This window comes from Seriola dumerili, unplaced genomic scaffold (genome assembly GCF_002260705.1).
Source record: "Seriola dumerili isolate Sdu_G_001 unplaced genomic scaffold, Sdu_1.0 BDQW01000278.1, whole genome shotgun sequence".
Classification (NCBI taxonomy): Eukaryota; Metazoa; Chordata; class Actinopteri; order Carangiformes; family Carangidae; genus Seriola; species Seriola dumerili.
The window spans coordinates 914,193-930,863 of NW_019174533.1; the positions used below are offsets into that span (position 1 = coordinate 914,193).

At 42.7% G+C, this 16,671-nt stretch overlaps 2 protein-coding genes across 3 annotated transcripts in view; one reads left to right on the plus strand and one right to left on the minus strand.

Annotated features, from left to right (window-relative positions):
* Positions 1-11,527, minus strand: part of tti1 (TELO2 interacting protein 1) — a 32,079-nt gene extending 20,552 nt beyond the window's left edge. The window contains exons 1-4 of the mRNA XM_022757500.1: positions 11,338-11,527; positions 10,054-10,793; positions 9,186-9,523; positions 8,798-9,083 (exon numbers count right to left, since the gene is read on the minus strand). Coding sequence (XP_022613221.1) covers positions 8,798-9,083; positions 9,186-9,523; positions 10,054-10,779 — 1,350 coding nt within the window. The 5' untranslated portion in view covers positions 10,780-10,793; positions 11,338-11,527. The remainder of the gene's footprint in view (positions 1-8,797; positions 9,084-9,185; positions 9,524-10,053; positions 10,794-11,337) is intronic.
* A 527-nt stretch (positions 11,528-12,054) lies between these two features.
* zgpat (zinc finger CCCH-type and G-patch domain containing) lies at positions 12,055-16,047 on the plus strand. 2 transcript variants are annotated; one of them, XM_022757506.1, is made up of 7 exons: positions 12,055-12,178; positions 12,565-13,237; positions 13,648-13,781; positions 14,017-14,181; positions 14,412-14,534; positions 14,720-15,131; positions 15,582-15,720. In XM_022757506.1, the coding sequence occupies exons 2-7, from the start codon at positions 12,621-12,623 to the stop codon at positions 15,718-15,720; spliced, it is 1,590 nt and encodes a 529-aa protein (XP_022613227.1). In that variant the 5' UTR covers positions 12,055-12,178; positions 12,565-12,620. The 2 variants fall into 2 exon arrangements, with proteins under 2 accessions (XP_022613227.1, XP_022613228.1); XM_022757507.1 differs by lacking the exon at positions 12,055-12,178 and having other exon boundaries at positions 12,621-13,237; positions 15,582-16,047.
* The last annotated feature ends 624 nt before the right edge of the window (positions 16,048-16,671 follow it).

Consider the following 16,671-nt stretch of genomic DNA (forward strand, 5'->3'; position numbering starts at 1 on the left):
ATAAACCTCATTATAGGGAATGCATCGATTTGAATGGTACTGGCTCTGAGAATGGCCTTATTAAACAGACTGGGTATTGGCCATGAGGTGATCACATGAAGTGATGCTGAATAATATAACTTCTACTGCTGCTTTCATTTTTACCATAATCAATAACAAATTCCGATTTTTACGCTCGATATTTTCATGTGCACAGAATTGGAATTGGATAAATAAGCCACTTGATGGCTTACTCTATTTAGATCGATAGAGGACACATTTCTGTCTGTATTTATATGATAGACAAGAGTTTCTCCTCCTCCTTTAAGAAGCTGTGGTTAGTAGTGGTTTGTCTCAGTGGTGAATTGACATTTAAACTGATACAGCTTTTGTTAAAATACAGCTGGTAAAGGCGAATCTCACAAAATCTTTTAAGTAGCCCCACATTTCAATTCTCGTTACTTGGGCTTTGCACCTCCTGCCAACACATACTGTCACCCAATCCCGCCATGAAAACTATAAGCCACTATGTGCTTCTCACAGTGGCCAAAGTCATGTAACTCAAGATCATCATTGTTTTCAGATATTTTTTTTTTTTTTTTTTTTTTACAACATGGGAAGAGGATGATGAAAAAAAAAAGTAGATAAAAAAGATTTTATAAAAATATTACATGTATAACCACTAGCTTTTTTAGTTATTAGTTAGCACAGCTGCAAACATTACCTGCATCAAGGCTTTGGAAATCCTCTCCAGATGTGCGAAGCCGAGTTCAGCACCACAGAGACGAGTGTCCCAGGACTTTTAAATAACCCAGAAACACATTGAGGAAACAAACAGTTTCTTCTGGTCATCAGAGGTCCTCATCAGTCTGGGCAGGGAGGTGGCCAGAGAGTGGAGATTCTCTGAAAGCACGTCAGTGAAGGTCTGAGGACTGCTGCGTTGACCGGTAACGTCACACTGGCTGCTACAGCTCCGGTTCCTCTGTGATACCTCTCTGAGAACAACCTCACACCTGGAGCAGCAGAGGAGAAAAGAGGAGTTTCAAAATACACCTTGTATAGATTAGTTTGGGCTTCGTTCTTTTCCTCACAAAAAATGTCAATTATAAAAACAGACCTCTCTCTGACTCTGGGCTCCTCATCGTTGACCGCTCCCCACCAGTGCTTCCAGTAGCGGCGCCCACACACTCTCCTAGTGACTGACTACACCTGGCCAGCAGGTGGTCAGCCAGCTCCACCATCTGCAGCCGAACCCTCCAGTGCTGGTGGCGAGCCGGTGCAGGAGACGATCTTCTTCAGCAGCTCAGACAGTCTCCCCACTGTGCTCTTCACCCAGTCCAGTGTCCGATGGACCACCAGCTGCGCATCCTACCAGGTCTGGTGAGGGAGTCTTCCAGGGCTCACTGGCCTGAAGCTGGCATCTTCCAATGACAAGCCCCACAGTCCTGGACCAAACCTGAAATGAGATGATGTGGCAAATCATTGCATTGCATTTGTATTAAGGATATGATCACCATTTATCTTACTTCACAGTTGTGTGGTTAGTTTTCCATCACCTTGCACACAACCTGTATCCTAGCATGTTAGAGAGTTATTCTGTAACGTTCCAAATATTAATGCGACGAACTTATGATAACTGATTAATTATTTGAGCCCCAAACAATCTTGTAGCTTGTGAAAATTACAGGATTTGTTGCTTTTCTGTCTTTTATTGTCATTGTAAATGAAATATCTTTTTTTATAGACATCATGGGTCATCATCAGGGTCAACATGCTGGGGCTCTGGGAACGGGTAACTGTAAGTTTTTACTTCTTTCCAAATTTTTATAGCCCAGACTTATTCAGGCCAATGAAATAATCCTTACTTGAAAGTTAATAGTACATAATAATAACTATAACATAAAAAACATCCATGTATACTTTTTTGGAATTCAGTCAAAAACATGAGCTGAATACATATACCAAGCTATGACGAGAGAGAGATCCGACAATATACGCCACCTTGATCCCTGACTGTCGACGGATCGCATTGGCCTTTGTCTCAGATCTCCTGAGATGATCACTGGCTACAGCGCCCATAGTGATCCCAGGTCAAGAAATGAAGCCATTGCTGCCTATAGCACGCTGGTCCTCTGATATCGGATTACCTCGCTCCTGAGCTGAACAGTCAACACGAGAAGCAAAGGCAGAGAGCACACTTTCGCGCTGCTGCCTGCTACATCGAGATTTTCTCTTCTCTCCTTAAAGCCATGCGTCAGCAGTGAATATGGCCAGCTCCCCAGTTCCGAGCGCAGCTATGATCGGTTTTCAAAGAGTCTAAAGACCTATCTATCACCATAAGACAGCATGAAAGCAGGGCCGTCAAGCACCTCAGCAACAGCATGATCTTTAGCTTCCTCTGATCGTATCTGCAGGTTTCCCAGATCAGTTGGAGAGAGCAGCAGGCAGAGTGCAGGAGTTCTGAGAGGAGTCATGGAGGGCTCGTCCCAGCTCTGGAACACAAGGTGTTCTCCAGAACATTGCGCTCATGGCCTCGACCAACAGCCTGCCCACAATTTGTCCCTTCTTGGGGCCGGGGATTCTTAAGGAAAAGCGAAAGCAGGGAAGAGGACAATACTCTTGAAGCTGCTGGCAAGTGTGCCATCGCATATGGACTTCTTTAATGGGCCACTCAGCGTCTCCACGTTTAGGTGACAGAGTGGCTCCGGGTCAGCCCAGGACACCAGCCGGAACGCAAGGTAGGGCAAAAGGCAATCTTTGATTGCACTGATCTGATGCATGACGGACGGCATCCACCAGGGCGTCCACATTTTAGTGTGCGGAGCATGGAAAGAGAAATGAGAAATAGACAATTCTATTGTGGATCACTGTGCACAGAAACTGAAATGAATGTGTTCCTTGGAGCTAAAATAATCTTGTCTTTGTATCTAATCCTAAAGGTTACCTCGCCATATTAACTAAGGTAACTTTCTTAAGATGACATTTCAAAGCCTTATCCCAATGCCAAAACTTTTTTAACACTGGAAAATCTCTTTCTGGGTTGTGAGTACCCAGCCCCCTCCATCTCTAAATGTTGCTATTCCCCTCCCATAATGTTGGCAAAGGCAAAGGGGAAGCCCCTGAATAAGTTACTTATTTCCATGTCATCAAAAAACTTATTGCATGAGGGCAGGTGTGCGGTCTCTCTATGTATTTATTATTACCTTAAAACACTTCTGCAGAATCTAGGATTTATATTGTAGTAGCTAGGTTAGCTATATCAATGCTGTTTATTGAGTGTTAGTATATAACATCGCAGATCATTTTTCCGAGTATGTGACACAAAAACAATATAATATATCTTCCAGTTAAAGAACCAGACACAATCGTAAATGAGCATGTGTGTAGAGTAACAGGAGAATACCTACCAGCATCAATGTGGTCTGTTAGTTACTGACAGCATCCAGCTGCCTGAAAGGCTGGCACTGCCGGTACAGAAGCGACAACAAAAACAGCACTATCTTCACTATTACTGCTATTTAAGGAACCACACTGCGCGGCAGCAATAAAGTCAAAGAAATTATTTTTATTCCAAATAGAAAAATATAAAGCCGTAACAACTGATGAACGTTAACAACGAACTTTCGCGGTACAAAGAAACGTCATGATCCTGCGTGTCCGACGACCGCACATGTTTTACGTAAACACGACATTCTGGTTGTCTGTTTATCTTATCAAAATAACAAGGGCCAAAATTTCTCGTAGTTGAAAGAGAAAAACTTTTTCAAAAAAACCTATTCAAAGATGTGATAATAAAACACTTTGTTCCGTCGCAGAAACTTGTCAATTTATGTCATGTCAGTGAAGAAAATAACGGAATGAATCTGAACATTTTATGTTTAGTGGTCGTTACTCAATTATTTCACTGCTATTCTCAATCGTTAACATGTTTTATTGTGTAAAATAGTGATGTATTTGTTTTCGGAATAATTCTACCATATAAATTTATGATGATATTACCGAAAAACTATGCTTCGCTTGTGGATCAACAATTATTGGATAATAGTTCTCACCACCAGCACCAGCGTGCATTATAGCTAAATTACAACCAACCACTCTCAGATAATATTAGTTTTATTGAAAAGAAAGTACAATCCACCAGTAGACAACAATATGTGCGAGCTCACTGAGTGCCGCATACGCTAACGTATACATGCTTGTGCAGGACTGTGTGTATGTCTAGTGTGTACGATGCATACCTCACTTACCAGCATACGATATTCCTCGAATATATGTTTTGTGCTGACAACGATCAGCAAACGTTCTCACTCAATATCGATTGCAGTGAGATGTCACAACAGCGTAGTCTAATTAAGAAGGTAAAAGCTAGCTGTTGATTATAATCACTTGCAAAAAGTTAGACTTAAAGACAGGCTAACAATTTACTAACACTAGCTCTGACGTAATGCTAGCCGGTCCGTTAGTGATTCATAGCATAGCGTTAAAAGTTGATGGTACCTAATTCACGAGATACCCAGATGCTTTACCGAGAAAAAGCTCTTCCTTAAACATGACAATCAGTCACCCCGAAGTACATTTAAAATAGAAACATTTCAAAAAACTCAAGTCAAAATGTGACTGGTTAGGTTTACATGCTATCTATAAAGGCCATTAAAGTATGGACAATTCAGATTATCCTGTGAATGAAATTCAGCTACATATATCAGCCCAATGTTACATACCACCTCCTCTGCTGAGGGTCTGTTTCCCTAAATTCACTTTAAATCCTCCACCTGTCCTTCTTCCTCAGGATCATTCTATGGTGGCTTCGATGCATTCTTATTCTACTCTCCTGCGTTCCCTAAGTGTCAGGTTATAGGAATGGAATGATAACCCTTGAGGCAGCCATTCTACTATGCCGTGGCCAAGTTGCAGCAGGTACGAGACAGCTCTGTCTCTGCTGGCTTGGACCCCTCCCAGCAGTCAGACATTGCTTCAATTAAAAAGAGTACCTTGGTCACTTGATAGAGCTCACTGAGGCTAGGCCTGCGTGCGTTCTGTAACAAAGACTCGCTGATTGCAAGCTCGCCTCAGATGAGACAGCAATCGGGCCGTCCAGTCATACACTTCAGAAGGCAAACAACTTGACCACATAGCCGTGCCCAAACGGCAGTTGCTTGAACACTGAGTTGCTGCTTTCCTTACTCTGAGCCTGGGAGTCTTAGGTAGTAGCTCTGATACAAGAGACAGGGGCAATGAGGGGGGTGGCAGTAAGAGGATGTAAGGGGAGGAGGAGTGAGGAAGAAGAGGAAGATGAGGAAGAGCACTCAGTGGTACCAGAAGTAAAGAGCACCCCCTACAGAACAACAATGGGGAACACATGGCAGTATCACAATGCAGTACTGGTGGTGGGGCAGAACCACCAGATGGAGAAGACGACAAAAGTAGAAGTACATCTATGCTCTTACCCCACCCAGAAGTCTATGAACTTTGTCCGATTCTATCTAGAGGACAAATGTCGCCTTCACTGGATAATTGCAGGCTAAAAAATACCAATGCGTTTTTAATTGTTTTTTTACATTTACATCTGTGTCGAAAGGTGTTGTCATTAAGTTACGTGCATTCATATGCTGCCCTTACTGTGTAAAGCCAGATGTTATCCAGTAAGGTTGTCACCCATTGTCCACATGAATGTAGTTCGTTTCCTGGCCATAGCTAGGCACAAACAGTTCTAAAAATGCTTTAAAGTGTTGTTTTCTTTGCACCTTTTATCTGTTAAAATTTTCACTTCATGTCAAAAGTTTTTGTGCTCTGTTTTCTGACGGTTTTTCTTCCTTGAGGAATAAATTACTAGGGATGTATTTTTGTAGTTGGTAGCATTCAGTTCAGTTTGAATCCCTTAATTATTACTGTATAAGTGACTTTTGATCTCAGTTCCGAGTACGTGGGAGTCATTTTCTAAGATATTTTCCCTTACTTAAGATTTATCTCAACGGTGAAGTGGTGTATGTTTCAGAGCTTCAGAGAGTTCGTTGAGTGTGACCTCAGTAAATCTTGAAGAATAGGCTCGTCCTGCTTGGCTCGGCACCGAGGACTAGCATCTGCCGGTACCCAGCAAAAATCAAAAGGTATTCCACTTAACAGGGCCAGTTTTGACGAGGTTAATTCCACAGTAACAGAGTTTTGGCAGCTAAAATAAACTTAAGTTGTTGTCAACTTGTCAAAAAACTGTGATACATACTTTTCCGTGGAAAATTATTAGCACAATCCTTCTCGATTCCACATTACACAATAAACAAAAACAACCAAGACAATAATAGATTTGAAATGATTCCATGTTTGTACTGTTTTGCTGGACTCAAATTGCTTCCTCTCACTGTATATTACATGACTGTGACTGTTCAACACTGTGAACGTTTGACTCAATGCGTGATGAAAGACGCTTCGTAGAGCTGATGGTGATATTCCGCCTTTAAGAAGAAGGACGACCCGCTCTCTCTACTCTGTAACCTGGACGGACAGCAGTAGATGGAGATGATGTGGCCTATGCAAAAAGGTCTGTGTCTGGAATATGTGTTGCCATTGCCAGCACAATATCTGGAGTTAGTATTTGACAATTTTGCCAAAGACAAGCTGTGACCTGCGTGTGTAAGTTCTTATACAACTGTGTGGGAAAATTGAAGCTTCCGTTGCTTAGATGGCCCCTTATTCTGTCAAACATAGGCCAACTTAAAAAAAGTACATTTTTCATCCTTATCAAACGTCTACTAACCGTGTCTCTCCTTTTATTTTTCAAAACTTTCTTACCCAACAGTGCTATGTGACTCTGTGTGTAGAACCCACATTTTGTTAAATACTGTGAATTTGGTGGGCTGGGAGGCACATACCAGAGGGTATCGAGATCCAAGCTCCATGCTCAAAATGGGCACTATGAATATGGGAAAGGTAAGTGGCAATTGATGCCATAGCTACATTAACCTCATTTATGTAAAGTCACAAGTCCATAGTCATTCTGAATTAATGACTTCAAAAATTTTTTTTTTGTACACAGTGTTGTGCTTTTTATGCTGTCTTATAGAACAATACAAGCATGTGTTCCTGCTCCTCACTCTGCTCTTTTGTGCCTCTCAGCCTTTAGGAAAGATGCAGGAGGTCGCAGTCGAGTAGAGCCAGTCATGGCAGTGGTCCTACCCAAAAGGTCAGTCTTCTGGACCAGTGTAGCCGAGTTAAACCCAGGCAGCACCCAAGAGCAAGAGCCGGCAAAGGAGGACACAACGGCCGCCCAAAAAACGCAGGAGAATAGCTCGGTTGCCAAAGGGGCGCGCCACACGTGTCTTTGACTTTGCTCACCACAAGCTGGAGGCCAAGAGAGCACCCATGTCCGCTGAAGGGGGGCTGCTGCCTGGGCCTCGCAGGGATGGAGTGGAGGCTTACAGGGGAGGGGAAGCACAAAGAGGAATCTTGAATGTGAAGCTGTTTCCAGTGCTGAGCGGGTTCTGTCCCAGACAGAGAGGAGATCCAGAAAAAACTGACTGTATGTCACATCACAGGCACGGCAGGGCAGGTTTAGTACCGAGTTTAACCATTGTCTCATGTTTATATTTGGCTCATAAGACTCCCTGAATGAACCAAGGCTGCATAGAAGCCCGTTAATTTTGCCAGTGGAACCTCAGCTTGTCTCTCCACAGATGCTCAGGCAGCTGTGTATCTCCTCCATGGCATATCATACTTTACAAGAATAGCAACACAATGTTCAACACTCTAATTTATGTCAACATGCTACACACACACACACACACACACACACACACACACACACACACACACACACACACACACACACACACACACACACACACACACACACACACACACACACACAATCCGAATGTCGCGGTTATGAACACTCCTCATACTCTGTTATCTGGAGAGACAGGACACACAGATGCACAGTCCCTATAAAATTGCACTGATACAAGAGAAAAAACATAATAATCTCACTGCTGAGTAGCTACAGTTTGAGCATTTGTTACAACATGTTAAATTAAAGTAAAGTAACAAGGTATAAATACAATACAGACAAATGCCATAAGAATATTTAAATGATTACAATAACCCAAGTCCTGTATGTTAAGTAATAAACCTCATTATAGGGATGCATCGATTTGAATGGTACTGGCTCTGAGAATGGCCTTATTAAACAGACTGGGTATTGGCCATGAGGTGATCACATGAAGTGATGCTGAATAATATAACTTCTCCTGCTGCTTTCATTTTTACCATAATCAATAACAAATTCCGATTTTTACGCTCGATATTTTCATGTGCACAGAATTGGAATTGGATAAATAAGCCACTTGATGGCTTACTCTATTTAGATCGATAGAGGACACATTTCTGTCTGTATTTTAAGATGATAGACAAGAGTTTCTCCTCCTCCTTTAAGAAGCTGTGGTTAGTAGTGGTTTGTCTCAGTGGTGAATTGACATTTAAACTGATACAGCTTTGTTAAAATACAGCTGGTAAAGGGGCAATCTCACAAAATCTTTTTTAAGTAGCCCCACATTTCAATCTCGTTACTGTGGGCTTTGCACCTCCTGCCAACACATACTGTCACCCAATCCCGCCATGAAACTATAAGCCACTATGTGCTTCTCACAGTGGCCAAAGTCATGTAACTCAAGATCATCATTGTTTTTCAGATATTTTTTTTTTTTTTTTTTTTTACACATGGGAAGAGGATGATGAAAAAAAAAAGTAGATAAAAAGATTTATAAAAATATTACATGTATAACCACTAGCTTTTTTAGTTATTAGTTAGCACAGCTGCAAACATTACCTGCATCAAGGCTTTGGAAATCCTCTCCAGATGTGCAGCCGAGTTCAGCACCACAGAGACGAGTGGTCCCAGGACTTTTAAATAACCCAGAAACACATTGAGGACAAACAGTTTCTTCTGGTCATCAGAGGTCCTCATCAGTCTGGGCAGGGAGGTGGCCAGAGAGTGGAGATTCTCTGAAAGCACGTCAGTGAAGGTCTGAGGACTGCTGCGTTGACCGGTAACGTCACACTGGCTGCTACAGCTCCGGTTCCTCTGTGATACCTCTCTGAGAACAACCTCACACCTGGAGCAGAGGAGAAAAGAGGAGTTTCAAAATACACCTTGTATAGATTAGTTTGGGCTTCGTTCTTTTTCCTCACAAAAAATGTCAATTATAAAAACAGACCTCTCTCTGACTCTGGGCTCCTCATCGTTGACCGCTCCCACCAGTGCTTCCAGTAGCGGCCCCACACACTCTCCTAGTGACTGACTACACCTGGCCAGCAGGTGGTCAGCCAGCTCCACCATCTGCAGCCGAACCCTCCAGTGCTGGTGGGCCGAGGTGCAGGAGACGATCTTCTTCAGCAGCTCAGACAGTCTCCCCACTGTGCTCTTCACCCAGTCCAGTGTCCGATGGACCACCAGCTGCGCGATCCTACCCAGGTCTGGTGAGGGAGTCTTCCAGGGCTCACTGGCCTGAAGCTGGGCATCTTCCATGACAAGCCCCACAGTCCTGGACCAAACCTGAATGAGATGATGTGGCAAATCATTGCATTGCATTTGTATAAGGATATGATCACCATTTATCTTACTTCACAGTTGTGTGGTTAGTTTTCCATCACCTTGCACACAACCTGTTATCCTAGCATGTTAGAGAGTTATTCTGTAACGTTCCAAATATTAATGCGACGACTATGATAACTGATTAATTATTTGAGCCAAACAATCTTGTAGCTTGTGAAATTACAGGATTTGTTGCTTTTCTGTCTTTTATTGTCATTGTAAATTGAATATCTTTTTGTTATAGACATCATGGGTCATCATCAGGTCATCATGCTGGGCTCTGGGAACGGGTAACTGTAAGTTTTTACTTCTTTCCAAATTTTATAGCCCAGATTATTCAGGCCAATGAAAATAATCCTTACTTGAAGTTAATAGTACATAATAATAACTATGACATAAAACATCCATGTATACTTGTTTGGAATTCAGTCAAAACACATGACTGAATACATATTAAAAGCTAAGAGAGAGAGAGATCGACAATACTGCACCTTGATGGCCCTGACTGTGACTGCATGGCCTTGTCTCAGATCTCCTGTAATGATCCTGGCTACAGCCATAGTGATCCCAGGTAAGAATGAAGCCATAGTGCTGCCTATAGCACGCTGGTCCTCTGATGATGGGACTACATGCTCCTGAGTGCAGTCACACTGCAGAGTCAAAGCGAGGAGGCACTTCAGCGCTGCTGCCTGTACATCCCGAGATTTCTCCTTCTCTCCTAAAGCCAGCAGCAGTGATATGGCAGCTCCCAGTCCGGGCAGCATGATCGGTTCAAAGAGTCTAAAGACTATATCACCATAAGCAGCATGAAGCAGGGCGTCCAAGCACCTCAGCACAGCTGATTTTAGCTCCTCTGATGTATCTGCAGGTTTCCCAGGATCAGTTGGAGAGCAGAGGCAGAGGCAGAGTTCTGAGAGGAGGTCATGGAGGGTGTCCCAGCTCTGGACACAAGTGTTCTCCAGGACATGGCTCATGGCCTCGACCACAGCCTGCACCAATTTGTCCTTCTTGGGGCCGGGGATTTTAAGGACAAAGCGAAGAGGGAAGAGGACATACTCTTGGAGCTGCTGCAATGTGGCATCGTTGACTTCCTTTAATTGGCCACTCAGCGTCTCCACGTTGGTGACAGAGGGCTCTCGGGTCAGCAGGACACAGGCCGGACGCAGGTAGGCAAAGGCAATCTTTGGATCACTGATCTGAGCCATGACTGGAGGCATCGCACCAGGGGTCACTTTAGTGAGGGAGCATGGAAAGAGAAATGAGAATAAGACATCTATTGGATCACTGTGCACAGAAACTGAAATGAATGTGTTCTTGGAGCTAAAATATTTTGTCTTTGTGATTAAATCCCTAAAGGTTACCTGCCATATTAACTGGTAACTTTCTAAGATGACATTTCAAAGCCTTATCCAATCCAAACTTTTAACACTGAAAATCTTTCTGGGTGGTACCCAGCCCCTCCATCTCTAAATGTTGCTATTCCCCTCCCAAATGTTGGCAAAGGCAAAGGAGGAAGCCCCTGATAAGTTACTTATTTCCATGTCATCAAAATTATTGATGGGTGTGGTCGTTCTTATGTTTTATTATTACCTTAAACTCTGCAGAATCTGGATTTAGATTTGTAGTTAGCTAGGTTAGCTATATACAATGCTGTTTTGACGTGTTGTTATTAACATCAATCATTTTCCAGTAGTGACAAAAAACATATATATATTCCAGTTAAGAACCAGACACATCAGAAGAGCATGTGTGTAGAGTAACAGGAGAATACCTACAGCATCAATGTGGTCTGTTAGTTAGCTGACAGCATCCAGCTGCTGAAGGTGCACTGCGGTACGAGCGACAACAAACAGGCAGCCTATCTTCACATTACTGCTATTAAGGCAACACACTGCGCGGAGCAATAAGTTCAAAGAATTATTTTTATTCCAAATAGAAAAATTATAAAGCCGTACACTGATGAAGTTAATGAACTTTCGGTAAAGGAAACGTCATGATCCTGCGTCGACGACGCACATGTTTGACGTAAAGCACGACTTCTGGTTTGTCTGTTTATCTTCAAAATAAAAGGGCAAAATTTTCGTGTGAAAGAGAAAAACTTTCAAAAACCTATCAAGATGTGTATAATAAACACTTTGTTCGTCGCAGAAACATGTCAATTTTGTCATGTCAGTGAAGAAAATAACGGAATGAATTGAACATTTATGTTAGTGGTCGTTACTCAATTATTTCACTGCTATCTCAATCGTTAACATTGTTTTATTGTGTAAAATAGTGATGTATTTGTTTTCGGAAATTCTACCATATAAATTTTGATGATATTACGAAAAACTATGCTCTTGGCATAATTTTGGAAATTAGTTTCACACCAGCAAGCTGCATTTAGCTATCAAAACCACTCAGTCTGAAGATATTAGTTTTATTTTGAAAGAAAAGACAATTCACAACAGAAGACCAATTTTCACTCACTTCCGCTAGCTTGATACATTTGTGGCTGTGTTGTTCTAGTGTGTACCTGTATGTAGCTATTTGAATTATTTATTTTCTAAACGTAGCAAACGTTTCTCACTCAATCATCGATGCAGTGGATGTCACACAGGTGGTCTAATTAAGAAGGTAAAGCTAGCGTTGTTATAATCACTTGCAAAAGTTAGCTTAAAGACGGCTAACATTTAGCTAACACTAGCTCTGACGTATAGCTAGCCGGGTTAGTGATTCATAGCTAGGTTAAAGTTGATGGTACCTAATCACGATACAGATGCTTTACGAGAAAAGCTCTTCCTTAACATACAATCAGTCCCCGAAGTACATTAAAATGGAAAACATTTCCAAAACTCAGTCAAAATGTCTGGTAGTTTACATGCTATTATAAGGCCATTAAAGTATGACAATTCAGATTATCCTGTGATGAATTCAGCTCTATCAGCCCATGTACTACACCTCCTCTGCTGAGGTCTGTTTCCCTAAATTCACTTTAAATCCTCCACCTTCCTTTTCCTCAGATATCTTGGTGGCTTGATGCTGTCTATTCCTGACCTGCCTGGTCCCAAGTGTCGGTATGGATGAAGAAACCCTTGAGGCAGCCATTGCTACCTATGGTGCCCAGTTGCAGCAGGTAGAGACAGCTCTGTCTGCTGGCTTGGACCCCTCCCAGCAGTCAGACTTGCTCAAATTAAAAGAGGACCTTTGTCAACTGATAGAGCTCACTGAGGCTAGCCTGGTGTCTGTCAAAAAGAGTCGGCTATTGGCCAGCCTCGAGGACAGCAATGGCCTCCAGTCATACACTTCAGAGGCAACAACTGACACAAGCCGTGCAAACGGCAGTTTGAACACTGAGTTTGCTGCTTTTTACTCTGAGCTGGGGGAGTCTTCAGGTAGTAGCTCTGATACAAGAGACAGGGGCAATGAGGGGGGTGGTGGAGTAGAGGATGAAGGGGAGGAGGAGGAGGAAGAAGAGGAAGATGAGGAAGATGCACTCAGTGGTACCAGAGTAAGAGCACCCTACAGAACAACATGGGGAACACTGGAGTATCACAATGCTATGGTGGTGGGGGCAGAACCACCAGATGGAGAAGAGGCACAAGTAAGAGTACTCTATGTCTACCCCACCCAGAAGTCTATGAAACCTTGTCCATTCTATCTAGAGGACAAATGTCGCTTCCTGGATAATTGCAGGTAAAAAATACCAATGGTTTTTTGTTTTTTACATTTACATCTGTGAAAGGTTGTTGTATTAAGGTTACGTGTTCATATCTGCCTTCTGTGTAATAGCAGATGTAATCCAGCAAGTGTCACCCATTGTCCACATGATGTAGTTGTTTCCTGGCCATAGCTAGGACAACAGTCTAAAAATGCTTTAAAGTGTTGTTTTCTTTGCACCTTTTATCTGTTAAAATTTTCACTTCATGTCAAAGTTTTTGTGTCTGTTTCTGAGGTTTTTCTTCCTGAGGAATAAATTACTAGGGATGTATTTTGTAGTTGTAGCTTCAGTCAGTTGAATCCCTTAATTATTTACTGTATAATTGACTTTGATCTCAGTTCCGAGTACGTGGAGTATTTTCTAAGATATTTTCCCTTTACTTAAGATTTTCTCACGGTGAAGTGGTGTATGTGTCAGAGCTCAGAGAGTTCGTTGAGTGTGACCTCAGTAATCTTGAAGAAGGCTCGTCCTGCTTGGCTCGGCACGAGGACAGCATCTGGTACCCAGCAAAAATCAAAGGTATTCCACTTACAGGGCCAGTTTTTGACGAGGTATTCCACAGTAACAGGTTTGGCAGTAAAATAAACTTAAGTTGTGTCAACTTGTCAAAAATGTGATACATACTTTTCCTGAAAATCATTAGCAAGTCTTCTGATTCCAATTACACAATATAACAAAAACAACCAAGACAATAATAGATGAAATGATTCCAGTTTGTATGTTTTGCTGACTCAAATGCTTTCTCTCACTGTAGATATAGACAGTGGTTTCTACACTGTGAAGTTTGACTCACTGCTGATGAAAGACGCTGTCGTAGAGGCTGATGGTGTTATTCCGCCTTTGAGAGAGGACGACCCGCTCTCCTCTGACTCTGACCTGGACGACACAGTAGATGGAGATGATGTGGCCTATGCAAAAGGTGTGTCTGAATATGTGTTGCCATTGCCAGATCAATATTGGAGTTAGTATTTGACATTTTGCAAAAGACAAGCTGTGACCTGCGTGTAGTTCTATACAACTGTGGTGGAAAATTGTAAGCTTCCGTTGCTTAATGGCCTCCTATTCTGTCAAACATGCCAATAAAAAGTCATTTCTTCCTTACAAAGTTACTAACCGTTTCTCCTTTTATTTTCACTTCTTACCCAACAGTTATGGACTCTGCTGTAGAACCCACAGTTTTGTTAAATACTGTTGAATTTGGTGGCTGGGAGGCACATACCAGAGGTATCGGATCCAAGCTCATGCTCAAAATGGGCTATGAATATGGGAAAGGTAAGTGCAATTGTGCCATAGCTACATTAACCTCATTTTATGTAAAGTCACAATGTCCATAGTCATTCTGAAATTAATGACTTCAAAAATTTTTTTTTTTTGTACCAGTGTTGTGTCTTTTTGCTGTATATAAAACATACAGTCATGTGTTCCTCTTCCTCACTCTGTCTCTTTTGTCTTCTCAGGCTTAGGAAAGATGCAGGAGGGTCGAGTAGAGCCAGTCATGGCAGTGGTCCTACCCAAAGGTCAGTCTCTGGACCAGTGTGCCGAGTTAACCCAGAGACGCACCCAGAGCAAGGCCGCAAAGGACGGCACACTAACGGGCCGCCCAAAGAAACGCAGAAAGCCTCGGGTTGCCAAAGGGGGGCGCCACACTGTCTTTGACTTTCTCAACCACAAGCTGGGAGGCAAGAGCACCAGTTCTGCTGAGGGGGGTGCTGCTGCGCCGTCAGCAGGGACTGGAGTGGAGGCTTACAGGGGAGGGGAAAGCACAAAGAGGAATCTGAATGTGAAGCTGTTCCAGGCTGCTGAGCGGGTGTCCCAGACAGAGAGGGAGATCCAGAAACTGACTGAGTCACTCAGCAGGCACGCAGGCAGGTTAGTACCGAGTTCAGCATATGTTTATATTTGGCTAATAAGACTTCCCTGAATGAACCAAGGTGTCATTAGTAAGCCGTTAATTGCAGTGGAACCTCAGCTCCTTGTCTCTCCACAGATGCTCAGCAGCTGTTATCTCCTCCATGGACATATTAGCAACAATAGCAAACCATGTTCACACATATTTATGTAAATGCTTACACAACAATAATTTATTGTGAAATATGAGCACTAGTTGCGATGATGTTCCTGTCAAACAAAATGGTTACTAATTGGATTTCACAAATAAGGAGGACTGTGGGAGATGTGTGAAAATGCTAATAAGGTGTGAAGCGTGGAAGTTAGACACTTGTTTCCGTGGCCAACATGCTCTGGAAAATGCAGGCGAAACCAACTTGACTCCTCGTCTTTCCCCACTTCCTAATCTATTTGTTGTTTGTGTGTGCAAAGGGGCACATCCACAGTGAAGCAGCTGGAAGAGAGGCTGTCAGCGGCCCGCCGGCTGCTGGCCCAGCAGAAAGCCCAGGAACTGTCCATCCAGAGAGAGCACAGGAAGGCTGACACACACAAGAAGATGACTGAGTTTTAAGCTGAGTTCTCTCAAACACTTGGTGGATAAAGGGAAGCGCTGCTTGCCTGAAATGAACTTTTGTCCTTTGCCTGTTGTCAGTTACTTGCTCCACTGCATTTTAAGGCATTTTTTTTTTTTTTAGTATTTTTTCTCACCACATTATGGATTTGAGCTGGCGGTGGAGCCCACTTTATGCAGAATGGATCATTTCTGTTTCCCATGTATTTTTCATGGACTGGAGAAGTGTTCTGTTCAGTTTTAAATTGTACAGTTCACAGATTTTTATTTGTAATGAACATTTTGTATTAGTGTATATTTCCATCACTAAAAGACCATGTGTTTGGAGAAGCCACTGTGCATTTTCCTCTCTTTTTTACCCATACACCTTAACACAACTAAACTCCACTGTAAAAGCATGTTTACCACAGAATATTTAATGTTACACTTTTCTGGGAGAGGTTTCAATCATTCTGGCCAGAGGCTGCTCTGACGGTGAGTGCGGTACACCTTGACTTGGATGTCGAATGGTTTTGAAGATACAACCTTGGGAGTTGGTAGACCTTTACAGAGTTTTGATGTGAAGCCCCTCCATTCGCCCACACCTTTTACCGACTCATACACAGCATCTTTGAAGCTACGACCATAACCTCTCTATTAAATAATGAATTCAGGGAGCAGCTTGTCTGCACAGAGATCGGACACTGTAGGCGGTGGACGGGGTCGGGCAGTGACTGCATCCACCTTGCTGCCTTTCAGACTCTCAAGTAAAGGTTGAAGTCGTGACGTTGGGTAGCTTCGGATGAGGTCTTCGTCCTTTTCATGCCGTCCTTCACGAGATTTTTTTAAATCTGAAATTGACGTGACATAATAATAGAGCAACATTTTTAAAAAGAAAAGAGAACTCTAGTATTTCCTGCCTGCATTCAACCCTTTTTAATGACTACATCCACAAGAATCAAGCCAGCAAAA

Excerpts from the sequence above, each read along its gene's own strand:
- zgpat (XM_022757506.1), top strand. The coding sequence starts at position 12,621 with ATGGATGAAGAAACCCTTGAGGCAGCCATTGCTACCTATGGTGCCCAG. Across the intron at positions 13,782-14,016 it reads GTACCCAGCAAAAATCAAAG|ATATAGACAGTGGTTTCTAC; the intron begins GTATTCCACTTA and ends CTCTCACTGTAG. Across the intron at positions 14,182-14,411 it reads TGATGTGGCCTATGCAAAAG|TTATGGACTCTGCTGTAGAA; the intron begins GTGTGTCTGAAT and ends CTTACCCAACAG.